The sequence below is a fragment of the Melanerpes formicivorus genome, unplaced genomic scaffold (assembly GCF_026170545.1).
Source record: "Melanerpes formicivorus ecotype bairdi unplaced genomic scaffold, bMelFor1.0.p_v2 SCAF_11, whole genome shotgun sequence".
NCBI lineage: Eukaryota > Metazoa > Chordata > Aves > Piciformes > Picidae > Melanerpes > Melanerpes formicivorus.
Genome location: NW_027142363.1, coordinates 926,680 through 947,434, shown reverse-complemented (window position 1 = coordinate 947,434; position 20,755 = coordinate 926,680). Strand labels below are relative to the sequence as shown.

General features: G+C 42.2%; 1 protein-coding gene across 4 annotated transcripts in view; it reads left to right on the top strand.

Annotated features, from left to right (window-relative positions):
• Nucleotides 1-20,755, top strand: part of CADM2 (cell adhesion molecule 2) — a 620,606-nt gene that overhangs the window by 476,971 nt on the left and 122,880 nt on the right. For all 4 annotated transcript variants that reach the window (XM_068144419.1, XM_068144417.1, XM_068144416.1 and 1 more), the window contains one exon: nt 18,790-18,942. In XM_068144419.1, the coding sequence (XP_068000520.1) occupies nt 18,790-18,942 (153 nt within the window). The remainder of the gene's footprint in view (nt 1-18,789; nt 18,943-20,755) is intronic.

The window sequence follows — 20,755 nt, the reverse complement described above, 5'->3', positions numbered from 1 at the left end:
GGTTCTTGAGTAATAAGGAAGAATAATTGGAGGGTTGCTGGCATTGCATTCTCACATGCACACACACACATTTGTTTAGTGGAAGACGTTAAAAATCCTACCAGCTCCTGTGCTCTTAATAACACAGGTGTCCCAACTGAATTGTTCTGAACAACTCTGAAAGAGACTTGGTTCACTGAGAGGATTTTCCACCAGCTGTTCCTTACAAATTAAATGGGGAAACAACCGAGTCAGTCACTTGTTTTCAGCAAACCTTGCCCATGTAACTGTCCTCTCTGTGGTTCTACCTGCCTTACATGATGTATGTGCTAAAATTAAACGGTGCTGCTTCAGTGTTGTGCTCTACAGAGACTTGCAGAGTTCTCCATTGGCAGTGGTTAGCAGCTGATGTGACACAATGCATTTAGGCTTTTTCTCCTGAGGCACTAAACCCCAGAAATGTTTGATAATAGTCCATTGCTCACCACGGCAGTACCTAAGGGTTATATAAAGCTTAGTTTTGTTTTCAGCTAAGTTGGACACTTGCCCAGAAGCTGATACTGTTAGTAAGTTACTAGGACCTTGACATGTCAGTGATTATAACTGCTAAACATTGAAACAAACAACCAAAAAAAACAATGGTAGCTTCAAAAAAGTTATATCCAAAGTCTGTGAAGGATACCAAAGTCATGCAGAGAAGCAGGCAATAACCAGTAAGCCACCCCTAACACCATCAATACATTTTTCAGCGTGTAAACTGTATGCCTAGGACTGTGCCCATGTCCATTCTGTCAATCACCTCCCTCCTTTTATTAGTCTTAGACAGAAGATAAACAACAAGACTGACAGCTTTGTGTCCTTTGGCATTTTTGTGTCACCATCACAGAGTTAGAGGGTATTATGTCATCACTCAAGGCTGTCAGGTTTAGTTTAGTCTGCAGTTTGTCTTAACAATTGTTTTCCTCATTTTTTCCCTAAGTTGATGCACATAGCCTGCATGGATTGTATATGGTTCATGTTACCAGGATCAAACCTTCAGATGAGAGATGTCTGTGACCTCAGCCATGAAAATGTCAATAATTTTTTCCTATGCACCAAAACAGAAATTAGAAAAATAAGCATCTTCCTCACCCAGACAGTTCTGGGCTGGGCAGAACTTTTCATACCTCATACAATCAAACAGCAACAGCGTGACAAGTGATGAGAACTTTGAGGGTGTACAGCTCTCCTGTGTAACCTGTCTAGATTGTGGTACTGTGCATTGACAACTAGTGCCCAGTGCATAACTGTAATTGTATCATTTATTATATGATTAAATTAAAACAAAGCTCGCTTTTTCTTTGGCTAAAAACAGTCAGGTAGGTGTGGTGGAAGAGCCAGTGCTTGTTTTATGGTCCTTTGTAACACATGATCACAACTGGTGTTCCCCAGGGCTCAGTTTTGGGGCCAGTCCTGTTCAGCATCTTTATCAGTCATGTGGATGAGGGATCAAGTTCACCCTTAGTAAGTTTGCAGATAACACCAAGCTGAGTGGAAATGTTGATCTGCTCGAGGGTAGGGAGGTTCTGCAGAGGGATCTACACAGACTTCACTGATGGGCCAAGACCAGTTGTATGAGTTTCAATAAGGCCAAATGCTGGGTTCTGAACTTCGGCCACAACAACTCCCAACCCTGTGCAGTGCTGCAGAAAAGTGCCTGGAAAGCTGTTCAGCAGAGAGGGACCTGGGGGTGTTGGTTGATAGCTGGCTGAACATGAGCCAACAGTGAAAGCCAACAGCATCCTGGCATGCACTAGGAGAAGTGTGGCTAGCAGGACCAGGAGAGTGATCTTACCCCTGTAAAGGTGTGTGAGGCCACACCTTGAATGCTGTGTACAATTTTGGGTCCATCACTACAAGAAGGATATTTAGTTTCTGGAATGTGTCCAAACAAGGGCAACAAAACTGGTGAAGGGCCTAAAGCATGTCTCTTATGAGGAGTGGCTGAAGGAATTGTAGTTCTCTACAAATGCCTGAAAGGAGACTGTGGAGAGGTGGCTGTGGGTCTATTTAACCATGTAACAAACGACACAGTGAGAGGAAATGGCCTCAAGGTGCACCAATGGATGTTTGGGTTGGACTGAAAGGCTTACCAAGCATTGGAACAGCTTGCCCAGGGCAGTCCCCATCCCTGGAGTTATTGAAGAGTTGTGTGGATACAGTGCTTAAGGTTATGGTTTAATCAAGGACTCGTTAGTTTTGGGTTAATGACTGAACACAATAATCTTCAAGGACTTTTTCAGCCTAGGCAATTCTGTGTTTCTGGGATCATTTAATGAAAACTACAAGTTTTCTTCACTGGGGGAACAGTAGATTGTCTCCACAGAAAGACACATGTGCCTATAGGAAGTGTCTGCCTCAAATTACATGCTCAAGCTCCCTGAGAAATGTCTGAAAAGAGCAAGACTAATTAAGAGTGAGGTCCTCCAAAGGCAACAAGCTGAAACAGAAGATATGCAAGCTAAACACAGGAAATCCTAATGAGGGAGGATAGAGACTGAACTAGCAATTTCAGCCCAAAAACATACTTACTGCTTCTTGGGATTCTCTACCTCTCTTTAAAAGATGGCATGGTTTACCAGGTCAGATCACCCTCATGCTGAAACAGAGACACAGATAGAAGAGCAGAGAAGAGACTGGTCTATCCAGCAGCCAAGTACTTAGAGCAGTTCCTGCTAGTGGATGGGTAAGGAAGGGACAAGTTGGTTTTTTAACTGCAGTAGTTTCCAATACAAACTACTAATAAGACTTTTGGTCTACTTACCTTAGGCAATGTCTTAATCATCTGTTTCTTAGTGGGCTTTGCTCAAGCCTTGACTTGCTGAAACTGCAAATATTCACAGTAGGGAGCAGAAAAAGGATGAGCTGGCAAGTAGGAAATATGGGAAAACAATGTTCAAGGCTTTGCTTCAATTAATATGTAATTATATTTAAATGTATGTAGCATGTATTCATAAAAAGTAGGACAGCATCAAAGGAGACATTTAATGTCAGATGACCAATATCCACTGGTGATGGCATGCAGATGAGCAAGTGAAGTGGAGATTCTGGGGTGTGCTCCCTGTAGTCAGAGCTCACTAACCAGAGGTTTAGAGGTGACAGTGAATGGGCAGACTGTGGAGAACAGTGTGCTTGCACCTCTTGTGCAAAAGGAGAGCCAGCGAGTCATTCCGAAGGTGTCCGGTGGGTGAGCTCCTGGGGGTGAAGTGGAGGATCATCGTTTGTTAATTGCCCTGTTGCAGACACAGGATATACCCCTGCACCCCCATACACTAAAGGGTCCCAGGAGGATTCAGGCAGTGTCCCATAGGTACTTGTACATCCTTAGAGACCTAAGCCCAGCCACTCAGCTAGGTCCCTGTCATTGCATAACTGATGGATCTCAGCAGTGCCCAAAGGCTTTCCTTAGGCACAGGGATTCATCTTTGTAAAGTTTGCTGGTTTTGTGTTTTAAGTTCACTCCCAACTAGAGCTAGGCACTGTTCTTTCATAAATTGACAGAAATATCAAAGACCAAATAACAGTGCAGAGTGGCACTGAGCTTCCTGGGTACTTTTGACATGTTTGTCTCAGCTGGCATATTTATTCTAGTAGAGATCACCTTACAAGAGGACACTTGATTTACATTATCTGATTTGTTCCATAATGGGGGAGATCAGAGTTGAGTTTTTGATTTCATTTTCACAGGGAACAATATATCTTTAATTTTAAAATGGATGATCAGCAGCTACATTCATAGAATAATTCAGAACATCACTTTGGCTACTGCCATTCACATTGCAAAGTGATGTAATCATCATTCCCTTCCTGCTTTGTCTCTCACTGTCTGTAATGGCTCATCTGCAGATGTCTGCCTTGGATCTAGATATAGAAACACCAGGCCAAATCCCTAAGCATTTCCACAGTCTTTTCCTACCCTTCCTTTTTGCTTTGAATTTAAGGAGTCTCCAAGGACCTTTATCCTCTAAAGAGCTATTGGGGGAAACAAAATGTTTTTTTTTCCCCTTTATAGCTTTAATCCACTTAATTTTTCTCTGTCTGTTAGTAGAATTAGGAAGACACTCTTGCACATGAGGATTTTGGTTTGGTTTTGTCCCCTGGAGATCACTGTGGTTTCAGACACTGCTAGTTAATTGATATAAGGCTCATGATCTAGATTTTACACAGAATGGTCTGGGTTGGTAGGGACTTCCAAAGTCCAAGGGACTTCCAGACTGCAGGGAGCACATCTCTTCTAATCCAACCCCCTCTGCAGTAAGCAGGTGCATCCTCAACTAGATGAGGTTGTCCAGAGGCCTGTTGAGCCTCATGTTGAATTTGTCCAGGGATGGGGCCCCAGCCACCTCCTTAGGCAACCTGCTCCAGTGTTCTGCTACCCTCATAGTAAAGAACTTGTTCCTAACATCCAATCTAAATCTACTCTTCTCTAGTTTGAAACCACTGCCCCTCATCCTATAACTGCAGGCCTTTGGAAACAGTCCACTCCATCCTTCTTGTAGGCTCCCTTCAGGTACGGGAAGGCTGCTATTAGGTCGCCCCAGAGCTTTCTCTTCTCCAGGCTGAACACCCCCAGCTCCCTCAGCCTGTCTGCATAGCAGAGGTGCTCCAACCACCCCTTTTTGTACCAGGACTGGGTAAGATGGCAAAGGAGATTCAGGTTTATAGACAACAGGCTGATTTTTCTAAATAGCTTGTTAAATAGAGGTCTTAAATTTTGTGCCTGGAGATGTGGCAAAAGTAGTTGAAGCTAGGTGAAAGGGAGTTACCTGCATCAGCTCTGAGCTGAAGTGAGGTAAGGAGTAGTCAAGGGCACCGGATAATTAAAAGTGGGACAGTCTAACTTAGATACCAAAACCATTCACACATCTGCTTTTGGAAGTTGTTACTGCAGGACTTTCCATTATGTGTGATGTTGTGAACACGTTGTCATCCACATGAGCAGTTCTTTTTGCCATGGTTTAGTTGTTTAAGTGGGTTGGATTGGTTGATGGGTTGGACATGATGATCTTGAAGGTCTCTTCCAACCTGGTCTGATCTATTCTATTCTATTCTATTCTATTCTATTCTATTCTATTCTGGTCCTTTGACTGGCACTTTCTCAGTGATGCCAAAGAGTACAATAACATTCCCTATCCTGAAGGCTGGATGCCTGCATTGCTTGAGCAAAGTCTTACCCAGCTTGTGAAGCAGCACTGGAAGTTTCTGTTGTTACATTATATAGAGTTCTCCAGCACACAGTAGATTCAGAAATTCTTCTTTGGCTATACCTCAAATATGTAATTTCCAGTCTATTAAAAATGTTCACAAAAAGCAGTCAACACTGGAACAACTCCTTGTAATATTTAAATGTTCAATGCTTGCTTTCATGTGAAAATCACAACATACAAATCTATCCTTCGAAAATAATAAGCTGCAGAGAGGGTAGTTATAGTGGTTTCTTACTTGTAGTGCTTTCTTAGTGAGTCTTCAGACTCTACCAGCTAAGAAAAGTGCAGTATGACAACCAATAATTTCAATAATCTGTTGCAGGTATGAAAGATACAATTCCCTATCTGTGCAGTTGGAAAGGGCAGTTACTTTATATATTTGCTTTCCACATGAGTCTCTTCAATCTCTTGCCTACTGCTACTATTTGAACTGCAGAAAGAAACAATCAGAGGAATATTTCCCCCCAACTCTTAAAAAAGAAAAGACACATAATAAATGTTTAAATCAAAGAGGCAGAAAGCATTCAATTATTTTTTATCTTTACATATATATTATGCACAGACAAGTTTCTTTTGTGATACTCAGGGATATCTGCTGTGTGTGAATGCCCCAGGAATGTCAGATATTAGAATAGAATAGAATAGAATAGAATAGAATAGAATAGAATAGAATAGAATAGAATAGAATAGAATAGACCAGAATGGAATAGACCTTCAAGATCATCATGTCCAACCTATCATCCAATACCACCTAATCAACTAACCCATGGCACCAAGCACCCCATCAAGTCTCCTCCTAAACACCTCCAGTGATGGTGACTCCACCACCTCCCCAGGCAGCCCATTCCAATGGGCAATCACTCTCTCTGTATAGAACTTCTTCCTAACATCCAGCCTAAACCTCCCCTGGTGCAGCCTGAGACTGTGTCCTCTTGTTCTGGTGCTGGTTGCCTGGGAGAAGAGACCAACCTCTGCCTGTCTACAACCTCCCTTCAGGTAGTCGTAGAGAGTAATGAGGTCACACCTGAGTCTCCTCTTCTCCAGGCTAAACAACCCCAGCTCCCTCAGCCTCTCCTCACAGGGCTTGTGTTCCAAGCCCCTCACCAACTTTGTTGCCCTGCTCTGGACACCTTCCAGCAAGTCAACCTCCTTCCTAAACTGAGGGGCCCAGAACTGGACACAGTACTCGAGGTGTGGCCTAACCAGTGCTGAGCACAGGGCAGAATGACCTCCCTGCTCCTGCTGGCCACACTGTTCCTGATGCAGGCCAGGATGCCATTGGCCCTGCTGGCCGCCTGGGCACGCTGCAAGCTTGTGTTCAGCCTACCATCGACCATCACTCCCAGGTCCCTCTCTGCCTGGCTGCTCTCCAGCCACTCTGACCCCAGTCTGCAGCACTGCATGGGGTTGTGGTGGCCAATGTGCAGAACCCAGCTATGATTGCATAGTGAATGCATTTGTTATCAAACAGTAGGCACTACCAGTAACAGACGTGAGGAATCATGCTACCTTTGGTAGCATTTATCACCATTGGAATACAGCTGCACAAGAGCTGTATTTGCACAAAATAGATGTAGCTTAGAAAAGCTATTTTTCTTCCTATTTCTCCCTTCTTTCTCCACCCCCCCCCCCCCCCCCCCCCCGAATCCAAAGCATTCATGAGGAAGAAAATCATCTAGAAAACCCACAATATTAATATCCTTTATAAATATATTCTGTGTGAATATCCACCAAATGGATGGTGCTTTGGTGGTCTTCCAGGATGGGTTGCATCCCTACACTTTTTAAAACACAGATTCTTTACCCTGAAAACATCCAGAATCACAAGGTCATGGGATGTTTCACATCAGAAAGGTCATCTGGACGTTACCTAGTCCAACTTTCACAGTATCACAGTATCACAGTATCACTTAGGTTGGAAAGGACCTCGAGGATCATCGAGTCCAACCTATCAACACAGACCCCATGATTAGACCATGGCACCAAGTGCCACGTCCAATCTCCTCTTGAACACCTCCAGGGACGATGACTCAACCACCTCCCTGGGCAACACATTCCAATGACGAATGACTCGCTCGGTGAAGAACTTCCTCCTCACCTCGAGTCTGAACCTCCCCTGGCGCAGCTTGAGACTGTGTCCCCTTGTTCTGGTGCTGGTTGCCTGGGAGAAGAGACCAATCCCCTCCTGGCTACAACCACCCTTCAGGTAGTTGTAGAGGGCAATGAGGTCACCCCTGAGCCTCCTCTTCTCCAAGCTAAACAATCCCAGCTCCCTCAGCCTCTCCTCACAGGGCTGTGCTCAAGGCCTCTCCCCAGCCTTGTTGCCCTTCTCTGGACACGCTCAAGTGTTTTGATGTCCTTCTTAAACTGAGGGGCCCAGAACTGGACACAGGACTCAAGGTGCGGCCTAACCAAAGCAGAGTACAGGGGCACTATGACCTCCCTGCTCCTGCTGGCCACACTATTCCTAATGCAGGCTGTGTTCAGTTAGAGTAGATTCCTCAGAAAATTAGAGGTCTGGATACTTCTGCCCCCTTTTTTTTTGTTCAAATTTGGATTAAGTTCATGGTTTTCTTTTCCTTCATGCTAAGTAACCCCAAGTCTCTCAACCTTTCCTGGACTGAGAGATGCTTCAATCCCTTAGTTTTCTGTTTCCATCACCATATCTCTCTAGCAATTCCCTTCACTAAGACAAATCCCACAGAAGAGGAAGCATCTGTGTAGTTGTGGTTCAGAAGCGGATTATCTTCTGGTAGGCTAAATGAGAGACCTCATAAAACTTAAAGGGCTCTATCATAAAGGATGTTAAAACCACTAAAGAGCTTTCTGAGAACCCTCTCTGGAATTACACTCGACTCATCTCGGATCTCTCTTGATTCTTTGCTCCATATTTCAATTCCCTCAGCACTGAGATCTGCAAGTCATCACTAGCACCACTAACGTCTTCAGCATTGACATATATATTAGTATTTGACTCTATCTTGGTACCAGAATCAATCCCTAGATTGATTGCAGTTACATTCATCAATTGCTGCTGATGTCTTTGCTGTTGTGTTCGGGTTCTGTAATATTTTCAAGGTAATGACCTGTTCTTATTTGGCCTCAGGAGGAAGCTTGCTTCACTGACTGCAGCAGGAGTTTAGGGAGTTTGACTTCTTAATGTACAAATTAGTGTCCTACTGCATGTGCAGCCATCTTCTACCAGAAGAATGATGTCAATTTATGTACCTGCACGAATGCTCAAGAAGTGCAAAAAGGACACAAGCATCTTAGAGCAGAGACCTTATAGACAAACTTCTCTCAGATCAGTAATCAGCAAGAAATCTCTTCAAATTCTGTTGTGATAGCATTTCAACAGTACTGCAATCTATAGATGAAGCAGTACCATAAACACAACTCTACCTTGAGGATTGCTCGTTCATGCCACCAGAAATATTTTTCACTGTGATGGGAATGTTAAATTTGGGTAAAGAATGAGCAGAATGGAAACACCACCATTTACGTGGTGAGAGCAATGCAGGTATAATGCACTTCTGCAACTTTCTCTAGACATGGTCAACTGTAGCAGGTTAGAGGAGACACTGGATTCCTGGCAGTGTCAAGAGTGTATCATTTCACCAGGTTGTTCCGCGTTCCTTATGCTTTAGGTTTCCTTGCACCCAGTGCTGACTAAAGACAGTGCATGAGGTTCACGAGCAATAACTGTAAGGGGCAATCCCTTGAAGAGAAAGAGTGAGTACAGTATAATGGATGGTCTTCCAAATCTGTAGACTGTCTTGGAAGAGCTTTGTGCTGTTTGGCTAGACAACTTTTAATACTTGAACAAGCTGAACTCTGCCTTGGCTAGCAATCCTTTAAGCACTGTTAGCACAGTGATTACTATCAACAGCAGCAGCACGAGGAGAAATTGTCTGGTCTAGTCTTCACAGAAGAACAAACTAGCAAATCTGTGTACCTTTGGTTTGGTTTGCAAGAGGATTTGTATTTTTCATCCTTTCTACTTCAATAATGTCATTACCTGATACTTCTCACTTACAATGCACTCTCATTTAGCTTCAAACATACAGGTTTGTGTTTTCAGTATTAGCCTCAAAATTATCAAAGACAATTAATGTTCTATGCTCTATTAATACTTTATTAGGTAGGTGTGGGCTCTTACTACAGCTCTCCATTGTATGTTTTCCAGTTCCATACTTATGCACTAGTGTTCCATTTGTAGACCTTCAGAAACCACCTTCCCAACAGAGAGCCTGTTTCTGTTTGTAATTTGCAATGTATGGCACAGTATGGTGTAGCAGTTTTGGAATATTATAGAATCACTTTTTTCCTCTTACCATAATTGCCAGGTTCAGTACAATGCAGAGCAAGATTCATATTTTTAGAGTGGTGCTGCACTTGAACACATAGTTAAATAATTTCCCCTGTAATCCTCAGGGTTTCTTTCCTGTATCACTGCTTTCAGAATTCCGCTCTCCAGCTCGGTGTATGAGATTTACAATTGCCTTTATTCGATTGAATCTAATTTGGTTTGGTCCTGTCTGGCTCTAACGTTGCCAGGTAATTGTGGAATTTTAATTGTGTCAGCTGCATGTTTGAGAAGTATGATTTTTAGAGATCTTCTAGGCTCCCGTGCTGTGGCACGTGTCCACTTGCATTAGTGTAACAGGAAATCTTGTCATTCCCCCTTGTAGAAGGAACCAGATGAGCAGACCTTGCAAGACAGTGTTTCATCCACACTAGTGTGCCTCTCCCCCCCGTTTTTCTTTCCCTTTTTTTCTTTTTGAAGTACAGTTAATTATTAGTCCAGCACCATAAAGCACCAAGTGCCTGAAAGGTGGTTGTAGCCAGGAAGGGGCTGGTCTCTTTGTCTCTTCTCCCAGGCAACCAGCACCAGAACAAGGGGACACAGCCTCAAGCTGTGCCAGGGGAAGTTTAGACTCGAGGTGAGGAGAAAGTTCTTCACCAAGTGAGTTGTTTGTCATTGGAATGTGCTGCCCAGGGAGGTGGTGGAGTCACCATCCCTGGAGGTGTTTCAAGAGGGGATTGGACGTGGCACTTGGTGCCATGGTCTAGTCATGAGGTCTGTGGTGACAAGTTGGATTCGATGATCCTTGAGGTCTCTTCCAACCTTGGTGATACTGTGATACCATGATAAAACAACAAAGCACCTTCATAGTTTAAAGACTGTATGTTTTGGAAGGATTTGAAACTTAAATTTCTCATATGAAAGTGAGGCAGCCCTGTGAAGGATTATAGTTCCTTAATTTAGAAACTATATGGTAACTATTAATAAAAATATTAATAAGCTGTTATTATTATGAAATATTGCCCCAAACATATTCAATAGGTTCGATGTAGGGTTAGAATACTTGTTTACAATGGGAATGTGCAGTATTCAGGCAACTCTAACACTTGTAACAAGTGTTAAAAGGGGAGAGAGGGGGACCGTGTCTCGACACATGAGGGTCTGTCTGGGTTTGTGCTAGCGCCATTTGGCCCTACCATGACAAGCCATCAGAGCTTTTCAGATAAGAATGTCTTCAAGTTTCTCAAAAGACAAGCAGAATGGAAGTGCAGTGCCTCTTCAGTGCCAGAAACAAGAACTTGAAGTGCCCTAGAAGTCTTCTTGTGGCCCATTGCCATGTTACTGGAGTCATCTGTAATCGAGAGAAACCGAAGAGAACACAGAAAATGGTTGTGAGAGAAAAGTGCTCAGCGCAGAAAATCTGCATGCAGGAAAGGTTTATGGTATTTATTCTGTTCCTGAAAGGCAAATAATCATCATGGCCTTCTTCTGTGGGTTGGCAACAGCTGGAGAAACCTCACTTAGCAGATGTATCCAAGCTGGTAAGTTGGTGTGAGTCACCTTAAACTGCTTTCATTTTATCCAGACTGCGGGAAATGGAGAGTGGTCATTTTGCTGAAAAAAAATTACCTTGCTCTCCAGCTTTTCTTCACAGGCATCTAAGGGTGTTCTTTAAATACAGCTTGCCCTCAGAAACAATAAAGTGTTGCATGGATATTGATACTGTACTGTTAGTGAGACTGTCAGCACCTCTTCTAATGAAGGGAGTACTTGTTACATTAATTACCCAACATGCAATACATTGCAAAAACATAAACAGGACAAAGCAGATTGCTATTGAACATTTTTCTCTAATTAAGCGACTCAATTATTGCTCAACTGAAAACAACCTAGTCTGTTACTGCTAGATTGCAAGCCAGAGCATAAAGCACAAGATGACCACATGGTTAGAGGTAAAAGAAGTAGATCCCTATTGACCCTGCTGTTTCTTCCTTGTCACTGCCAAGTACTTTAGAACAGTTCAAAGAGAAATAGAAATGTGCTGGAATGAAAGCCAAACTAATCTCCAAGGGTTTGTTATTTTGTTTATACCTTTCAAAAACCTTACTTAGCACCTTCTATGAAACTCAGGGATGCCTTGAATTTATTCAGTAAGTACATGAATGAGTTGGAGAATTCAGTGAAGTTGAAGTACCCCCAGCATCTGAATGACACAAAAGTGTGAAAGATGTACGCTGGAACGTGGCTTTGAACTCATTTGTGTTACTAATCACTTCCCTAATGGGGAAAACCATCCTCACACATCTGCCAATTGGCCAGAATGCTGTTCCACAGCCACTTAGCCAAAGATCTGTCCATGTTATTGTGACCTTTAGTTTTTGTTATTTCTGCTGACTTTACTTAAAAATGATGTTACCATGAGAGGACTCCAACAGTAAGTGCTTCAGCCAGTCTAATAGGCTGCATACCAACATCTAATGTGTTACCAGATGTTTTCCCTTCTACATTAGCATTAGCTGTGAAAGTAGACTCAATTGTAGTGTTTCTATCGCAGTGGTGAGGTCTGTCTTGACTCTAGATTGATTAAGATGTCATCTATCTTTTTGATATATGGACTTTCTATCTTTCTGACAGATTTGGACTCTTGTTAGAATTACAACCAGCTAGTTAAGAAGAGCAAAAATGAGAATTTCAATGGCTCCTTTCCAGTGAGAGGTAAAAGTGGCCTCAGCAAATACAGAAGTAGAACTAGAAGATATGTGGTTACTAACTATTCATGATGTCACCCTATCCTTGGTCCATGAAAGCCACGAAAGTCCATGACCAGTAGGGAATAAAGAAGGAAAAAGATTGTTTTCTTTCCATACACAAGTAGTTGAGAAGTTTTAAAGCATTAGGAGTTCAGGTAGTTTGTAAGTACCTGCTAGATGGATTGGACATCAATAGAATAACTACGTGCCAGGTGGAAATGGGCAACACACTAATGAATACGTGGTGTTTTTAAAAGAAATGGAAATATTTGGGGAAGAATTGTGGTTTAGAAGACAGTAATCCTAATAGTAATAATAATAATAGTAGTAGTAGTAATAATGATTATTTTTGGTGGTGTAATAGTTTTCTATTTTCCCTTTTTCTTTATTGTTTTTTTCCTTTTCCTGCTGGTGGTGATTTTGGTGAACAACTGTAAGCAGGTGCTGTATATCATCCCTGCAGACACCTTGCTGTATTGAGGTTATTATGAACAAAGCAATAGGCCCTCTGAAATAGAGCCAAGCATATCCAGAACTATAATCTAAACCTCTGGCACTGTATTTCAGATTTGATGATGATACTGCATTCAACGAGCCAGGATCTGAAAATCTGAGTGATTGTTCCAGTTTCATGACTATTATATTTCTGGGGGTTTAGCCCAACCGACACAGCATCAGAAATCTCCCTGGTTCCAACTGATGGTTGCATTATTCCCGTGGCAGAGGGAACAGCTCTACCATGAGGAAGAAAATTTAGTCCAGTGATCCTGGGATGGCATCACATGTCAAGTTAGTATGTGCAAAACAGCTGCAAATTACTCTGGAGGATTTGGGAGCCTTGCTGTTTGTTTCATCCCCATTACTCAAATACATGACTCAAAACACTAGTAAGTCATTTTAGAGAAACAGACTAGAGATGCTTGTCTCTGGCTACTGCATGCCCAGCTCCACTGAGGAGGTGGTGGAGTCACCATCACTGGAGGTGTTCAGGAGAAGACTTGATAGGGTGCTTGGTTGCATGGTTTAGTTGGTTGGGTGGGTTGGATTGTTTGATGGGTTGGACACGATGATCTTGAAGGTCTCTTCCAACCTGGTCTGGTCTATCCTATCCTATCCTATCCTATCCTATCCTATCCTATCCTATCCTATCCTATCCTATCCTATCCTATCCTATCCTATCCTATCCTATCCTATCCTATCCTATCCTATCCTATCCTATCCTATCCTATCCTATCCTATCCTATCCTATCCTATCCTGCTCTGCTCTGCTCTGCTCTGCTCTATTCTATCAGCAACATGGCATGTACTAATACGTCATTTCAGAGGGACAGACTAGAGATGCTAGTCTCTGGCTACTGCATGCCCAGCTCCACCGAGGAGGTGGTGGAGGCACCATCACTGGAGGTGTTCAGGAGAAGACTTGAGGGGGTGTTTGGTGATTGGTTTAGTTGATTAGGTGAGTTGGATTGGTTGATAGGTTGGATGCAACGATCTTGAAGGTCTCTTCCAACCTGGTCTGGTCTGGTCTGGTCTGGTCTGGTCTATTCTATTCTATTCTATTCTATTCTATTCTATTCTATTCTATTCTATTCTATTCTATTCTATTCTATTCTATTCTATTCTCAAACTGCCTTTTCTGCCTAGGGTGAAATGTGGATATTGTTATCATTTTTTCCCATGTCAGTGTAAATTTCTGCTGTTCTTTCTTCTCTGTGATATAGTTCCTACTGCAAGACTTCACTATGTGACTGTGTATGATCATTGTATTGTGTTTTGCAATTGTTAACAAGGAGACCAGTTTATTTTAACCACTGCTAATTAATGGAGCTGCAATTTTTACTTATAGGAACCTATGCTATGCAAATTATCCAAGGTTGGTTGTTTTGGTGTCAGAAAACATTCTGAAAGGAAATATTTTTTTACAGGGAAATAGAATGTCAGGTAAAATAAATAAAATGTGTCTGCCTGGGAACAAATATTTTATGCATAATTATTTCATAACTTGCAAAGTAAGTACAGCACATGTGCCTGGAAATCACAGAAAACTGAAATGTGTACTTAGGCCATATTGGAATTTACTACACAATTATGTTTATCTTTCCAGCTTGTGCTTTCTATCCCTGCTTGCAACACAAGAGAAGAGAAGAGGATACTCAGGGGTGACCTTATCACTCTCTACAACTACCTGAAGGGAGGTTGTAGACAGGCAGAGGTTGGTCTCTTCTCCCAGGCAAGCAGCACCAGAACAAGAGGACACAGCCTCAAGCTGCACCAGGGGAGGTTTAGGCTGGAGGTTAGGAGGAAGTTTTACACAGAGAGAGTGATTGCCCATTGGAATGGGCTGCCCAGGGAGGTGGTGGAGGCACCATCACTGGAGGTGTTCAAGAGGAGACTTGATGGGGTGCTTGGTGCCATGGTTTAGTTGATTAGGTGGTGTTGGATGATAGGTTGGACTCGATGATCTTGAAGGTCTCTTCCAACCTGGTCTGGTCTGGTCTGGTCTATTCTATTCTATTCTATTCTATTCTATTCTATTCTATTCTATTCTATTCTATTCTATTCTATTCTATTCTATAAGTGTCCAGGAAGGAGACATCAGTGGTGGTATTCTCTGTTACTGTTTTGGCGTAGAAGCATTTCCCAGAAGTCAAATATATGTTCTGCTTATTTACCTTTTCTGGCATATCTGTGTCATGCAAAAAAATGAGTGTGCAAACTTCAGGATGAAACATGGAACATCTGATCTCAGCTCCTGGTCAGTGGTTGTTTTTACAGCTTTCCAGAAAACTGCCTGAAGTGAGGTTTCTGTGTGGTACAAAGGTTTAAAGATGTGGAGGGGAGGAGATGAGGGAAGGGAACTGTAAGAACGTAGCTGGTGCAGGTGGTTTATAGTTCAGTTGTGGCTTTTTTCCACCAGTGGGATCGCAATAGAGTGCTGTTGGCATAATCTTTAGACCATTTATGCTCTAGTGGAATTCACTACAGTCCATCCATAATAAAATATTTCAACAGCTACATAAATCTTTATCATGGGACCAGAGGAAATGATAATGATAGCAAAATACAACATGATGTGATGCAATATACTGCATGATTTCAAAACCCATTTCACTTTACAAGGAGACAAAACTCACCATTTTCAAATGATGGAGTGTGCATTCACATCATGGAGTGCCAAGGGGTTTTGGGGCTTTGGTGGGTTTCAGGGTGCTGGGTTTTTTTGGTGTGTGTTTCCTATGCTGCCCCCCAATATATATAGAGGTGTGGTGATCATGAAGACATTTGGAATCACTGAGTAATTCTGAATGTTTTGAAGTCAGTGACGTGCAAGGAGCTACCATTTTTATGTCTGCTCAGTTTGCATCTTGCTATAATTAAAAAGCTGAGAAAACTCTCCACCCACTCCCTCAAAGATAGCAGCACCCTCACTGTTATGAGGACTTCTAACTAGTAAAGCCACAGCCATCAGCTCTGCCTGCTATTCTGGCTTGGTAGCACTTTGCTTCTATGTACTTCTTGTTTTCTTGAGCCTGGTTTTCATGGCTCTAATGTCACCATATTGGCATACATGTTGCTCTTCATTTTGTGGCTTTTGCTTTGCTTCCTTGTTTGCTTTAATGTTACATCTGTTTCCCATCATTATATGCATTTAATGTTATATTCTACTTAATCAGTTATTTCTTGCTGTGGCTGGCCAGAAGACATCTCAGTTATCTCTGGTATACATCCATTACACACAACCTCAGTCACTTTGGTGTACATTGGAGCAGATAATGGAATGCTTGGGTTAGGTTTACCTAAGCTGCCACCTTTGAGTTGTCAGACCCCCCAGAGAATAAGTCAAGCTTTTGCTGGCCAACTTTAAATAACCAGTAAATACAGCTTGAGATCTCTGTAAAGAAACCCGAATGGTAGCCTTAGAAAACAAATTCAAGTGACATTTTTGCTTCATCTTCTTTGTAGTTGCTTATTTTGTTGTGTCTTCCTGTACTGACAACATTTGGAGAGCCTTGCAAAATGGGGCAGAAACATCTAGATTCAGTAGCAAAGCTTTGGGTTTATCATTGGAAGATATACATTTAGGAGAAACAAATGGTAACAGACTTTGGGAACTTTAGAATGAGGTGGGTGAGGACAGCATTAGGCACTTGAACGTCTCCATCCCCAGAAAGGTACTGGAACAACCTATCCTCAGTGCTGTCCTTAGGCTCATCAAGGACAAGAGTGTCATTTATAGCAGTCAGTATGGTTTTATAAAAGGGAAATCATATTAGACCAACCTGACAGCTTTTTATGAGGACATAACCAGCTGGATAGATGATGGTGGGGCAGAGGATGTGGTTTATGCTGATTTCAGGGAAGCATTTGACACCATCTCCCACAGCATCCTTGAAGCTGATCTGAGGCAGTGTGGTCTGGATGATCAGGTAGTGAGGTAGATTGTGAACTGGTTGAAGGAAAGAAGTCAGAGAGTTATGGTCAGTGGGATGGAGTCTAGTTGGACTCCTTCAGGGGTTGGTACTGGGACCTGTACTATTCAATACATTCATCAACAGCCTGGATGAGGGAACAGAGGGCACTGTTAACAAATTTGCTGATGACACAAAACTGGGTGGACTGGCTGACAAACCTGAAGATTGTGCTGCCATTCAGCCAGAAATGTAATGGAATTCAGCAAGTGCAAGTGTAGAGTCTTGTACCTGGCAAAGAACAATCCCATGGAGCAGTGTAGTCTGGGGACTGACCTGATGGAGAGCAATCAAGGCAAAAAGGCCCTGGGGGTCCTAGTGGATGGAAGGTTGACCATGAGCCAGCAGTGTGCTCTTGTGGCCAAGAAGGTCAATGCCATTCTGGGGTGTATCAGAAGGGGTATGGTTAGTAGGTAGAGAGAGGTTCTCCTCCCTTCTACAGTGGTGAGGCCTCATCTGGAATATTGTGCTCAGTTCTGGGGCCCTCAGTTCAAGAGGGACAGGGAGCTACTAGAACAAGTCCAGTGCAGAGCCACAAAAACAATTAAAGGAGTGGAACATCTTCCTTAGGAGGAGTGACTGAGAGCTGGGGCTAGTTAGCTTGGAGGGGAGGAGACTGAGAGGTGACCTCATGAATGTTTATAAATATGCAAAGAATGAGTGCCAAGAGGATGGAGCCAGGCTCTTTTCAGTGATGCCCAATGACAGGACAAGGGGCAGTGGGTGGAAGCTGAAGCACAGGAAGTTCCATGTGAGCACAAGGAAGAACTTTTTCACTGTGAGGGTGGTGGAACAATGGAACAGGCTGCCCAGGGGGGTTGTGGAGTCTCCCTCTCTGGCAATACTCAAGACCCATCTGGATGCATTCCTGTGTGATCTGGTATAGGTGATGCTGCTCTGGCAGGAGGGTTGGACTAGATGAGCTTTCAAGGTCCCTTCCAGCCCCTAACATTCTGTGATTCTGTGATCTTGCTGCTTCTCACAAATCAAAGTTTTTGCTCAATATCAAACCATCTCCCATTAACTACAATAGTCCCACTTTACTTTCAGAGGCTTGCTATAAAAATAGACTCCCTGAAGATTCAAAGACTGTCAGGTCAAAGATTTTAATCTAGAGGTATACAGCAAAATATTCTGAGTACAGAGGCACTTAGAATTACCTTGTTTGCTTACTTATGCTACCAGCATTTCTATGATGGGGAAAGACTTGATTGATATTGGTAGATTCCCAAAACAATTTTACTGCAGAAAGCTTGAGTGTTTGGGAATGTTTTTGGGTAGCAAATGTGGGTTAATCTAAATACAGGCCTTTTCTTTGTTGCTTTAATGTTAGCTGAAGTGACATTTTTAATCTAATTAAATCTACCTGCCCCTCTTCCCTGAGTGCTTTCATGCAAACAACATTTTGTCGCAAAGGATTGTTTGACAGAAGATCAGACTTTTAAGTCATAACTGAAACAGTAAAGCCAATATCATCAACTTCCTCAAATCTGTAAGAGTATTATATATGAATGTGGATGCATCACTTTCAATAGCTTCATAAGAAAAAACAGCTGTGCAGCATGCAAGAAATCTGGTATTCCAGTTTGATATGAGCAGTAGTGGATGTGACCAAACCTGCAGGCAAGCTATGCAGTGGTAGGCTGTGCAGCAAACCTGTGTTTTGGTAGGAGATTCTCACCATTTACTCACATTTATATTATTTTTTAGCATTGAACAACGCTGTTAGGGGCAGAAATCGAAGGCAATGTTGTTTGTCTCAAAGGAAGATCAAAGGTAACTCAAGTGCCTTCATTTCTAGGTTTGTAAACACTGCAAGTCACTCAGTACCCAATTTGGAAACTTGCTGAACTCTTCTACTTTATTCTACAAAGACAACCAGCTGCTATGGATAAAGACCTCAACCCTCGACACCAAAGTGCCCATATCCCTGTAGTCTAGGGTGTGATTTCACCAGGCTACTCCTATATCCTGTGTAACCTACTATGCTTGGTTAATGTGATGTTTCCTACCTTATAACACACATTTCTGTTTTTCAGCTCTGAGGGACAACAGAATTGAGCTGGTGCGAGCTTCATGGCACGAACTGAGTATCAGTGTCAGCGATGTGTCTCTGTCGGACGAAGGGCAGTACACCTGCTCTTTATTTACTATGCCTGTCAAAACTTCCAAGGCTTTTCTTACTGTTCTGGGTGAGTATAAATAGCTGAGAGTAACGAAACAAATGTTAACCTTCTCAGGCTTTGGCAAATTATGGCAAGAATGAACTTTTCTAAAGCTTGGCAGAAGATGCATATAAATGTCTGATCTTGTTTCCCTGAAGTTTACTGTTTCATATTGCTGTGCTGAAAAGTGACATGCCCCTTATTATTTGCACTGTGGCAGGCTAATGACTTAGGGAGCACACAAACACCACAGTATGAGTGCTCCCTGGAATGGACATCATCTCTACACCCCGGACACCAGAAGGGCAAAGAAGATACCTGCGTTCATCTCCTGGCAATGTGTGGCACAGAGAAAAGGGGAGAAAAACAAAAAGCAGGAACTCAAAACAGGCTTTAGAGCTCTGTCATTTGTCCTTAGCTGTGCATTTTCATGTCTCATTTGGAGATTTTTTGTCTACAAAGTGCTTATTTTCACTGAGTTTGTCGCTTCCTTTATGCTTTGTCCTCTGCTGTTTCCCCCAAAGGTTACAGATCGACACAGAGCAGCAATAGTTTTTAGAGATGCCCTGGAAATAAAGTTTCTGCTCAAAGCTTTGTATATTCTATGAATGTCAGTAGCCCAACCAGCCAAAACAGCTATAATCCATTCAAACACACCTGCATACCTAAGAGGCTCTATGATTTTTAGAGGCTGATTTTTATTGTCCTCTCCTTTTGCTGTCCCTGAACTTGATTCTTTTTTCTTTTGGTTTTATTTCTATACATATACCAGCAGAGAGCTGAATTTAATAGAACTAATGTAAGATGTCCTCTGCACCAGTAATGCTCACATTAATCCAGACAGGGAATTAAGTTTGTGCATAGGATAAGAAATATGTCTCCATTTCAGTCCCTGTGAGACTCCCACAGGAAAATGTTCACAAGTTTGTCATTAAGGACATGGAAATACCGCCTCAAAGAAGAAGGTTCTGGAATAACAACTACCTGCAGTTAATCTTTTCTGTAGAGAGTCACCTCATGATCTCAACAGTAGATAAGTAGACCACTTCAACCTTTTAAATGGCAGAAAGATACAGTAAGAGGTTTCAAATACAACAAGAAGGAAACGACAAAAAACCCTAGCCCATATTTATTAAGCAAAGTAACTTGACCTGTCACAGTTTTGCCTTCATTTCTGGGGATGATTTAATGATATCTTCCCAACCCTAGCTGCGGAGCTTCCAAGATAGAAAGCTCCAAGGCAGATTAAAAGACAGATGCCTGTCTTATTTCATTTAGTGTTTGTAATTTTCTATCTCAAAGTAACATTTTGAACTCTTGGAACGTTTTGTATCCGCGAAGAGTGTATTTTCCCTTGAAATGTATTACATCTTTTAATCAGATAAACTATCCTTTTATGGACTAATAATCTCTTTATTGACTGCTGTGTTATGGATTAGAAGATTTAAGTGTCAAGGTATTATAGCAGACACCATTTTCTGTCCTGAAAGAGAGAGGTAGATTTATTACAGAAACGTACTCTGCTTTAGACACTGCTGTTTGGGGTTTATGTACATAATCTGTCATTTTGGAACAGAGATGTAAACAAACCCAACTGTGCAATACAGGACATGGGATCAATTACTGTGACTGATCCCTTTATCTAGCCACAAATACCAATATGCCAAAGCACTGCAGATTCAAGTCATCACAACAACATTTGCAGAGATTTTAAAACTGGAGTCATCAACATCACTTTAAAACAAGTTAGTCTTCTCTTTTCAGAAGCCAGATGGATTTATATATGGAGTGATCGATTTCCCACCAATTCTCTCTCTTCTTTTTTTCACTCTTCCACAGT